Source organism: Sorex araneus, chromosome 6, assembly GCF_027595985.1.
Source record: "Sorex araneus isolate mSorAra2 chromosome 6, mSorAra2.pri, whole genome shotgun sequence".
NCBI lineage: Eukaryota > Metazoa > Chordata > Mammalia > Eulipotyphla > Soricidae > Sorex > Sorex araneus.
The window spans coordinates 167749437-167760531 of record NC_073307.1 but is presented as its reverse complement, the minus strand read 5'-3'; the positions used below and the strand labels follow the sequence as shown (position 1 = coordinate 167760531).

The 11095-nt window shown below is 70.0% G+C and overlaps 1 protein-coding gene across 1 annotated transcript; it reads right to left on the bottom strand.

The window, feature by feature from the left end:
• Positions 1-149: 149 nt before the first annotated feature.
• On the bottom strand, positions 150-5317 carry CTSD (cathepsin D). Its single transcript, XM_055142207.1, has 9 exons — positions 5158-5317; positions 4186-4345; positions 3286-3409; positions 2720-2838; positions 2326-2534; positions 1576-1698; positions 1204-1348; positions 1010-1108; positions 150-678 (listed from the first exon to the last, which is right to left on the bottom strand). Exons 1-9 carry the CDS (start codon positions 5226-5228, stop codon positions 511-513), a joined length of 1218 nt encoding a protein of 405 aa, XP_054998182.1. The 5' UTR covers positions 5229-5317; the 3' UTR covers positions 150-510.
• Between the last annotated feature and the right edge of the window lie 5778 nt (positions 5318-11095).

Here is an 11095-nt window from a genome sequence, read left to right as displayed (position 1 = left end):
GGCTGGGGTCTCCTACAGGGTGGAGAGCACGGGGTGCACGGACAGGCAGGGGGCCTGTGTCACAGGGAAGGGGCTGGGTCCCACGTCCAGGTCGAGTTCCCCAACGTCACAGGCAAGGAGCGGGAACACCCACCAAGCACACGCACGGAGACAGGCCCGAGGCTGTATTTCTCAATCAATCTGGCTCTGACCACTGCACAGCAGGCAGCCACGGAGAGGGTGACCCCCCACCCCCAGCAGATGACCCCAGAATTGAGCTGCCCCGCCCCTGGCCTGCACAGCCGGGCACAGGGGGCTGTTGAGAAGGGGCCCAGTGGCCAGATCAGAGGGGACAGGGCTGAGAAGCGGGGCGGCCACTGGGCTGTGGTGCACGCGGAGATGGTGACCAGGGAGTGACCAGCGGGCACGCCAGTCTCTGTGGCTCCAGGGCCTGGCCCTCTGCAGCCAGCCGGCGGCGCACCCGGAGCCGTGCCAGTGAGTGTGTCTGTGTGAGTGTGGGCGCCGCAGCCCCTACAGCCTCACGGCCTCCGCCAGGCCCACGCGGTTCTGTTCCCGGTCGAAGACGGTGTAGTAGCGGCCGATGAAGACGTCGCCCAGGATCCAGAGGGGCCCGGCGGGCGGCGGGATGTCCATGCCCATGAAGCCGCTCAGGCAGATGGTCTTCCCGCCCTGGGACACCTGTGAGGGCAGGGCCAGCACTGGCGGTCAGGACAGACCCCGAGGGGCACAGCCCGCCCCGGGAGACCCCGCCCCTGGAGACCCCACGGGACACAGCCCGACCCAGAGACCCGGTGGGGCACAGCCCGCCCCGGGAGACCCTGTGGGCACAGCCCACCCCTGGGACACCCCTCGGGGCAGAGCCCGCTCCGGGAGACCCCGCGGGGCAGAGCCCACCCCCGGAGACCCCGCAGGACACAGCCTGTCCCCGGAGACCCCGCAGGACACAGCCCGCCCCTGGAGACCCCGCCCCCGAGAGACCCCACGGGGCACAGCCCGCCAGCGTCAGCACCTGCAGCGTGTAGTCGTGGGGCGACAGGCTGTACTCTTTGCCGCCCAGCGTGAGAGAGACGGTCGGCAGGTCTGGCAGCTTCTCACAGGGGATGATGTACTGCAGGGAGAGCCGCAGCGTGAGGGCACGGGACAGGACGGGCACGCGAGCCCCTGCTCCCCTCCTCCCCGGCGCCCGCCCGCCCGCTCGCTCACCTCCCCTTGGATGAGGGGCACCGCCCCGATGGCCTTCTGCAGCTCCTTGACCTCGTCCACGGGGCCCACCAGGAGGGACGTGCCTGTGTCCACGATGGCCTCGCAGCCCCCCTTGCACAGAGTCAGGCCATTGCCCACGTCAATCCTGCGGGAAGAAATGGCCATCAGGGTGCACATGGCCCATGGGCCATCTGGGCCCAGCTCTGTTCATGCCACAGCCCTCCTTAAGGGGGGCTCTGAACGGCTGGGGGACAGGCGGCAGGGGCGGGCAAGTGGGGCCCGAAGACGGCCACAGGACACCGGCCCCGCCCACTCCACCCAGCCCTGCCCACTCCAGGGCCCCGCCCACTCCACCCAGCCCCGCCAACTCACTGGTCCATGTGCACCTGCCAGTAGGCCTGGCGGGTGACGTTGTGGTAGGTCATGCTGCCCTTGAAGTACTTGGAGTCGATGCCCCCCAGCATCAGCTCCCCTCCAGGCTGCGCCGTGGGGTCCCTGTGAGGACATGGGCGGGTCAGGTGCTGCGGCCACCCACGGCAGTATCCCCCAGAGCAGGCACGTGGCTGGGACCCCTGCGAGGAGTAGGGCCGGGAAGGGCCCGCGAAGGGAGGGGCTGCTCACTACCCCCTCCTCCGAGGGTCAGCGCTGTCAAGTGGCCACCACGGTGCCCCCAGGTCAGGGGTGTCCCTGCCCTCGAGGTGGACAGGGGGCAGGTTCCACTCCTTGGCTGTGCCCTCCGTCCCCCTCCACAACACATGGCGGGCACCCAAGGGCCTACTGGGCCCAGATAAGCCCCCCAGTAACACCGACGGGAAAGCCAGGCGCTGCCCGCTCTGATAAGGCCGCGGGGCAGGAGCCAGGGAACGAGCCTGGGGCTGAGGCGGGCCCTGGGCCTCTCCCGGAGCACCACAGACAGGTACAGACGCGGCCCCGTGTGCAAACCGCACGTGTGTGCACATACATGTTTGAGCGTGTGAAACCTCCCACAAGAGGGCTGCCTGTAATTCCAGGGGTCCCGTGACCCAGGCCCGGGGGCCCCACGCAGCCATGCAAAGTCCGAGCCCTCCGGGCGGGCTCCTCTGGGGGGTCGCCTCTGCCGGGCACCCAGCGCGGCCGGCCCACCTGTTCAGGTAGAAGGAGAAGATGTTCTTGTCCACCAGCTTCTGCTGCATGAGGTTGTCGAACACGGGGGGCACGTTGTTGACGGAGATGCGCGGGTAGGCCATGCCCAGGATGCCGTCGAACTTGGCCGCGATGAAGGTGACGCCAGGCTGCTTGGTGGCCTCCCCGAAGAGCTGCCGCGCCACTTGGATGCCAGAGTTACAGGGCACCTGGGGGCAGGGGGTCAGCTCAGGGCCGTGAGGACAGCAGGGGGGCGGCCCGCAGGGAAGGCGAGAGGAAGGGGCGGGAGGGCAGGACGCCGTCTCAGGCCACACAGCTTCGGGGTAGGGGGACAGGCGGTGGCCCGCTGGGGAGGGTCCTTCCTGCGGCCTCCCCCGCCTCCCAGGCCCCGTACCGACACGGTGTCCTGGCTGAGGTAGCCCGACAGGCTGCCCGAGCCGTAGTGGATGTCGAAGGCGGTGCCGTTCTTCACGTATGTGCTCGACTTTGCGCTGTTGTACTTATGATGCAGCCCTGCGGGGACACGGCTCAGTACACACCCGCCCCCCTCACCCCTGCGGGGACATGGCTCAGAACACGCCCACCCCCCCTCACCCTTGTGGGGACACGCTCCGTATACATCTGCCTCCCCCCGCAGGGACACAGCTCAGTACACACCTGCCCCCCTCACCCCTGCGGGTCACAGCTCAATACACGCCTGCCCCCTCCTCCCTGCGGGGACATGGCTCAGTACATGCCCTCCTCCTTCCCCCCTGCAGGGACATAGCCCAGCACACACCTGCTCCCACTGCGAGTGAGCACAGCTTAGCTCATGCCCATCTCTCTGCACCCCTGTGTGCAGAGACGAGCACTCGACCCTCCTGCGGGGTGAGTGATCTCAGCACAACGCCCCCCACGCCGCAGCCTGGGGCCCTGCCTGTCGCCTGCTGCCCACCCTCCGCCCCTCGGGCCCTGACTCACAGCAGGCGATGTCCAGCAGCTGGCACTTGACGGAGGGCACCCACAGGTTGGAGGAGCCTGTGTCGAACACGACGGTGAAGCACTGCGGGGGCGTCCCGATGCCGATCTCGCCATAGTACTGGGCCTGTGGGCGGCACGGTCAGGCCTGGGCCCCCGGGCTGCCTCCAAGCTCGCCCCCCCACTCCTGCCTGGTGCCCCGAGAGGCTGGGGAGATGAAACTGGGGCTGGGCGGGGGGATGATTTGCAGCCCCCAGCCCCAGGAATGTGAGAACACCCCTGCAATGGGTGGGCAGAGCCTGGAGGGCCCAACGGCTGAGGAGAGGCGTGTGCCCTGGGGCTGGGCGGTGCTGGCCACTCCCTGGCCCTGCCTTCGGAGCGTGGGCCTCAGTTTCCCGTCGGCACGAGCTGGTGCCGTGGAGCCCTCGGGATGCCCTCGGCAGGGGCCTCCCACAGGCCGGGAGTGTGGGTGACTGGGGTCACGCAGCCTCCAGCCCGAGGCCCCGGCCAGCAGCTCTACGGCCACTTGCCTCCCGGGAGCCCGGTGGGGTGGCCGCTGAGTCACGCGTGAACAGAAGTAACCGACCGGGTTAGACGGGGTCTGGGATGACTCAGCAAGTCTCCCAGTGTGTGTGGGGGGAAGGAGGCGGCCAGCCACTCCACCGGGCAGTCACATGCGGCCCTCGGGGCCAGCTTCCTGGCACGGCCAAGTCTCCGGCCAGGAGCAGAGGAAATGCCCCCAGGAGGCCCAGGGGCCGGGGAGGGGCTGCCCGAGACCCACGGCCACGGCGCCCAGGATGCTCCAGCGCACCCCGGGGGTAGCTGCTGGCGGAAGAGGCAGAGAGGGGCGGGGAGGCCACCGTCCCCACCTCAGGCGGGCAGCCAAGCCCGGGTGCTACTCACGTCCATGTAGTTCCGGAGCATCTCGGGGACCGGACTCCCGCCCACTGCTGGGCTCTCCTGCGTGTACTTGGTCAGCGGGCCCTTGGCCAGCAGGTTTTCCACCGGCCCCGCGACCTCCGACAAGGTCCGGCGGATGGACTTGAACTTGTGCAGGGGGATTCTGCGGGGAGGGGGTAGGCTGGTGAGCGGGGGGCAGAGACCGGCTGCTCCCAAGCCCGGCCCTCCCGGGCGTACTCCCCACCCAGGGCCATACTGGCGGGTCTGCGACCCCGGCCCAAAGCCCATCACTGCCCAGTCCTGTGGGGTCTGTCACTTTGCACCCCAGATGGTTGCACATCCCGCCACCTCCTCTGAGAAGCCCTCTGGGACCACCATCTGGCACCGTGGCAAGCAGTGCCTGGTCTCGGGTGCTGCCCGTCACCAGGTAGGTGAGGGTTGGCCTTTCTGGGTCTGCCTTCCTCAACATCCCACTGGCCCCGGGCGCACCTGGGCAGCGTCCGCCCGGAGCCGGCCCTGCCGGCAGGTGCTGGCCGCTGGCATGCCGAGGGCGGCTCTTGCCTAAGAGCCCGTGGGCCGCCCGGTCCCGCGGGGAGCGCGCCCCGCCCAGCCACCGGGAAACAGGTGCCGGCCCGGACGCAAGCGCGGTGCGCGGGGCCCGGGGCGAGTTCGTCACCCGTGGGGCGACCGCCCACGGCCGCGAGAAGCCCTGGCCAGCCCCCCGGCCGGCCGGCCCAGAGCGTGACCTCACCCACTTGCCACGGGCACCGGGCAGCCGGGCGGGGAGGGCCGGCGCGCTGGAGGCGGGGCGGGGTCCCGGGCGCGGGGCGCGGGGCGCGGGGCGCGGGGCGCGGGGCGGGGTCCCGGGCGCGGGGCGCGGGGCTCGGGGCGCGGCGCGGGGGGCGCGCGCCCCGACGGAGCCGACAGCGCGGCCCGCGCCCCTCCCGCGGCGCCCCCCGCGGGGCGCGGGCTCACCTGAGCACGGCGGCTGCGGGCGCGGCCAGCAGGCCGAGCGCGAGCAGCAACAGGAGGCTAGGGGGCTGCATGGCTGCGACGGCGGGTCGGGGCGAGCGGAGCCGGGAGGCCGCGCGCTTATAGCCGCGATGACGGCGCACTTGGGCCGGGTCAGGTGACCGGCTTGTTTGCGCCCGGGCGGGTCACGTGGGGCGCAGCCGGCGGCGCGGGGCGGGGACGGGGCGGGGACGGGGCGGGGCCGAGGCGCGGTCTGGGGCGGCCGGTCCGTGCGCGGGGCGGGGCCGGGGCGGGCCGTAGGCGGGGTTATGGCCGGGCCTCGGCGCAGCCCCTCCCCTCCCGCGGCCCGGGCCCGACCCTCCACGCCTCTGCGCGGCTGCTCCTCCAGCCGCCCCCCCCCGCCCCCCCCCGCGCTCTGCGGAGCTCCTGGGCGCCCCGTGGACGGCACCGCCACCCCAGCCTCGGGTGCCCTTGGCCCGGCCGGCGCTCACCTGTGCTGCCCAAGAACCCAGCCAGCGGCCTGGCCATCCGTGGGAGCCGCCGGACGTAGGGGGGGGCGCGGGGCAAGGTGGAGCGAGGAAAGTGCTAGAAGGTGGCAAGTGGGCCAGGCTGGGCCTGACTTGGAGCGCGTGTAGGGGTCCCTGGGGCCCCTGGGCTCATGACACAGAAACGCAGGTTCTCTGGGTTCTGCATAGGGGATTCCCCGAGAGCAGAGCTGACCCCTGGGGGAGGGGCGGGACCTGTAGGTTAATTGTCCTCTGGTCACTGCTGGGCGTCCACACTTTGGGCCAGGTGTGGGCCTGGGGCAAGAAAACCCCGGGAGGGGCTGGAGCAATAGCACAGCGGGGAGGGCGTTTGCCTTGCACGCAGACAACCAGAGTTCAATCCCCAGCATCCCATAGGGTCACCGAGCGCTGCCAGGAGTAATTCCTGAGTGCAGAGCCAGGAGTAACCCCTGAGCATCACCGGGTGTGACCCAAAAAGCAAAAGAAGAAGAAAGCCCCCGGAGCCTGTGGGGGCTTTGGGTGTGAGCATGGGGGGCAGCCTGCCGCCCTGAGCCAGCCAGACTCGGTCTGGGAGGTGCAAGCAGGAGGGGAGGAGGCATGGGGTGGGGGCGGGGGTGCAGGCCACGTGGGGGTGCCCCTGAGCGAGGACCCCTTGCCCCAGGTGGTGCAGAGGTGGGCCCCCAAGGGTGTGAGCTCCCGATGCCCCCCTGACCTCTCCCTGCTGGGCTCACCTCCCGCCCAGGCTGACCCCTCACCTCCTTGGAGCGGTTCTCGGGGCTTCTGTTGTGACATGCCCCGGGCTCAGGCATCCAGCCTGCATCTCCGGGGGCGTCGAGTGCCCGGGGCGTGGGGGGCGGGGGACCAGTAGGGCGAGGTGCAGTCAGGCCCCGGGGCACCTGGGGGGCACAGGTCGGTGTGGCTCGGGTCACCCCAAGCCCCGGTGGGCATGGGCAGGGCTGTTGGGGGGGCACCGTGGGTGAGCGGAGGGGACAAGGTGGCCACATGTCTTGCCGTCTCGCAGGAGTGACAGCTGGGGGCCAAATCCAGAGCCGGAAGAGGCGGGGGCTCGAGAGGTGCTGAGGGCCCCCACTGTGGGCGCCAGCGGGCCCTGGTGGCGGCCAGTGCCGGAGGGGCAGCTGCCCCCGCGGCCCCCAGGCACACAGAGGGGTCGGGGTCCAAGGAACAGAGGGCCAGAAGCCTCTAGCTGGGCTTGGGCTGGAGGCATGAGTGTTGCCGGCGTGGGGGTCCTGGCAGGAAGCGGGCAGGGCCCTGCCGTAGCCGGGTTCCTGCTGGGCCCACGGGGCGGGGAGATGCCGGCACGCGTGCAGGAGCAGTGTGGACCTGTGTGTGCATGCGTGTGACCAGGTGTGCATGCGTGTGGCTACATGTACTTGTGTGTGCACCTGTGCTGTGGACGTGTGCGGGCGGCCGGGCGGGGCAGGTGAGTCAGCCGTCGGGTCGGGCGCCAGGGCACCTGCGTGTCAGGATGGAGCCGCGGCCGGCCCTGGGCCGCACAGACCCTGACAGGGGGGGGCCCGGCCGAAGGGGGCCGGTGAGCCCCGGGCTCGGGGTCTCTGGACAGATGCGTCCTGGAGGCCAGCACCTCACTCAAGGGACAGAGACGTCTGGGGGCGACGAGCACCATGGGAAGCTGCCCTGGAAAGGCGTGAGGGCCGACAGCCGTGAGGCCCCCCCAGGGAAGGCACGCGGCCCCCTGGGAGGTGTGAGACCCCCGAAAGGCGTGAGGCCCCCAGAAAGGCACACAGGCCCCTAGCTGCTGGGCCTGGAGCCCACCTTGGTCGCGGGGTGTGGAGGGCGGGGGCCGGCGGTGGGAGGGGGGCCGGGTGCTCACCCACGGCGCCCTCGGGGCTGCACTCAGCCGCCTCCTGGAACAGGCTCTGGGAGGAGCGCAGGGAGGAGGCGGGATGGGTGGAAGCAGACAGAACCGGTTTGTGGGCCTCGGACCCTTCCGCTTCACCCCACCCGCAGAGCTGACCCCCCCACAACCTCTCTGAGGTTGGGAGTTTGCGCTGCGCGAGGGTCTGTGCCGGGGGGCGCTCGCACGGGGCTGCCTGGGGGCTGGGGGCCGCCTCTCCCTCGCCCACCCTGGGCAGGGGCACCGGCTGTGGCCTCTCCTGGCGGCTGGGACCCCGGGACGGCCAGCTCTGAGTGCTGTGGGCGCGGGGGGCCGTCTGGGCCCAGAGTAGGGCAGGGGCCGGCGGGAAGTGGCTCTCACGGCTGTGGGACAGGACATGCTGAGTCACCCGCTGTCGCCTGACTCACCCCACCCGAATGCTGCTCTGGGGGGGGCGGGGGACGGCACTCTGGGCCCCCCAGGCCATGCAGGGGCCGTGGAGGGAGGTGCTGGCTTCAGCTGACATGCCATTGTGCAGGGAGAGGTGAAGGCATGCGGAGGGCAAGGGATGGGGGAGGGGTGCTGTCCCCACCGTGCTCTGCCCCGGCTTGGCAGGAGCCTCCTGCTCAGACCCCGCTCGGGCCGGAAGTGCTGCCCGTCTCCCTGCCCCCGCCTGTGCCCGACCCTCCCCAGGCACGGCTCGGCCAGGCTGTGCCCATGCTGGACGGGGGAGCCGCGGCTGCCCAGGGCTGTGGACGCACAGGTCCACACACGTGTCCATGTAGACATGCCCCTGCGTGTGCACATGCGTCCACAGACACGAGCACACACGTAGGCACACACACTGAGATGGAGGCCCAGCGACGCCCTGTGCCCAGGCCCCTCTCTGTCTCTCTGAGTCTCCCTGTATCTCTGGCTCTCTCTGTCTTTGAGTCTCCCTGTATCTCTGGCTCTCTCTGAGTTTCCCTGTATCTCTGTCTCTGTCTCTCTGAGTCTCCCTGTATCTCTGGCTCTCTCTCTGTCTCTCTGAGTCTCCCTGTATCTCTGTCTCTCTCTGTCTCTCTGAGTCTCCCTGTATCTCTGTCTCTGTCTGTCTGAGTCTCTCTGTATCTCTGTCTCTGTCTCCCTCTGTCTGTGTCTCTCAGTGTCTCTGTATGTCTCTGTGTCTCTGTCGCTGTCTCTCTCTGTCTGAGTCTCCCTGTATCTCTGTCTCTGTCTGTCTTTGTCTCTGTGTCTCTCAGTGTCTCTGTATGTCTCTGTGTCTCTGTGTCGCTGTCTCTCTCTCTCTCTCTGTCTCCCTTTTTCTCTCAGATGTGGGCTGCAGGGCTGCTCTGGCTGGGAGGATGTCCCCGCCCCTCCCCGGCCAGCGGTGGCGTCCATGTCTGGCCGAGGCTGCTGTTTCTGTGAGTGGCAGAGGACCCAGCAGTGCCCCAGCTGCCCCCAGCGCCCCCGGCAGCCCTGGAGCCCCTCTGGCATGAATGGGGACCCCCGGGACCGTGAGCCGCTGCCCGTACTCAGTGCCCACCTGTGCCCGAGCAGCCGGATGGCGGCTCTGGGGCAGGGCAGTGGCCCCGAGGGTGCCCACCGCCGCTCTGGGACAGACGGTGCTCGGACCCCGGCCCGGGCAGGTCTGCAGAGGGCCCCCCTGGGGTGCCTGCGGGGGCACTGCCGACCCTGTGTAGAGCCCCGCGGAGAGAGCCCCGTGGGAGAGTCCCGGACGGTGTCCTCGAGGCTGCCGGCTGTGCACGCAGGGCACGGCCCTTCTCTCTGGCCCGGGGCGGCCAGGGGACCTCCTGGCCTCCGCTCGTCTGTCTGCGGCCGGAGCAGGGTGCCCGCGCCCTGGCCCCCTGGTCTGGGGCAGTAGGGGTGTGTGGGCAAGGGGCACCCCAGTGGGAAATTGGGGGGTGGGAGGCCTGGTCTGGAGACCAAAATGGGCTACAAAGGGGGTCTCCCAAAGTCCGCCTCAGCCCCTGTGGCCAGCAGCCTTGGGGTACTGACCCCCCACGTCTTCCTCCTGCCCAGCCTGGCCCCCGCAGAGACGCCAGGAGGAAGTTGCCCAATCATCAGCTCCCCGATCTTGCGTTAGCCGAGCACCCGCCTGCCTTGTGACAGTCGGGTGGGCCCCAGGCTGAGCCAGCGCCCGTCCCAGCCCCCCACCCATGGCGGGAGCCAGCGTCCAGCCCAGCCCAGCCCCCGGCCAGCGCTGCCCCGGCCGGCCCCTTGCCCGCCCCTCCGTGTCCCCGGACTGCCGGTGCCTGCGTCCTCCCGGCCCTGGGCCTGGGCCTCTCCGTGCTGTGGGGGTCACCCGGAAACGGCGCGTTCATGCTGCCGGGGCCTCTCTGCCCCCTGCACTCCCACTTCTGGGCCCTGCCCGTGTGCTGGGTCAGGCCCTGCTCTGTGACAGTGGACCTGGGCTGGCTTGTTCTGCTCAGGTGCCCACATGTCCCACAGGACCCTGCACACGTGTGTGTGTGGGGGGGGGGGGCGGGGCTGGAGGAGACCAGGATTGGAGCCAGCCCATGGGAATAGCCGACTGTCCTCTAGCAAGGTGGGCCTCGGCCGGTCAGTCGGAGGCCGGCTGCCTCCTGCGGGGTGGGCCTCGGCCGGTCAGTCGCTGCAGGCGGAGACGCAGCACTTCCTGCACAGTGTGGTCCGGTTCTGTGCAGACAGCAGCCGCGGCTGAACGTGGCAGCCACGCCGGACACCAGGCCCCGGCACAGGTCTGGGCTACCACGGCCTCTCCGCGCCAGCCTCCGCACACCAGCTCCTGCTGGCAGCCTTGGCGCCCCCTGCCTCTGAGCCGGGGGGGGGGGGGGGGAGCGAGCACAGACAGCAGAGCCGCGAGGAGGGAGGGGGCTGCCTGGACGCGGAGCCGCGGCCCTGCCGTGTGCCTGCAAAGCGCCTGCCGCCGGGCGAGCGCCCCGTGACAGGCACACACCGAGAGTGTGGGCTGGTCCGATGGCGGAGGGCGGGGAAGGGGCGTCTGGGACCCCCGAAGCCCTGCCGGGTGCTCGAAGGGCCCTGCACTCGGCTCCTCCCCGCACCCCAGCTTCGCTCACTCGCCAGCCTGGCGCCCGCTGGCAGTGCCCATCTGCTCCGGCCTGGAAACCCCGCGTCCCAGGCCGAGTTGCTGGGTGTTGTCCCTGGGACTTCCGGCCTTTAAGTCTGGACGGATTTTATTCAGGCATGAGGAGGGTGGGGCTGAGACCCCCAGACAGACACGGAGGCCGAGCACGGATCCCAGCAATTTTACTCTTTTGTTTTGCTTTTGGGGTCACACCTGGCGATGCTCAGGGGTTCCTCCTGGCTCTGCACTCAGGAAACCCTTCTGTGGTGCTGGGGGTCCATATGGGATGCTGGGGATCGAACCCGGGTCAGCCACATGCAAGGCAAACGCCCTCCCCGCCATGCGATTGCTCTGGCCCATATTTCGCTCATTTGATTTTTGCTGCTAGGTGGACTGGAGCGATAGCACAGAGGGTAGGGTGTTTGCCTTGCATGTAGCTGACCTGGGTTCGATTCCTCCGTCCCTATCAGAGAGCCCGGCAAGCTACCGAGTATCCTGCCCACACGGCAGAGC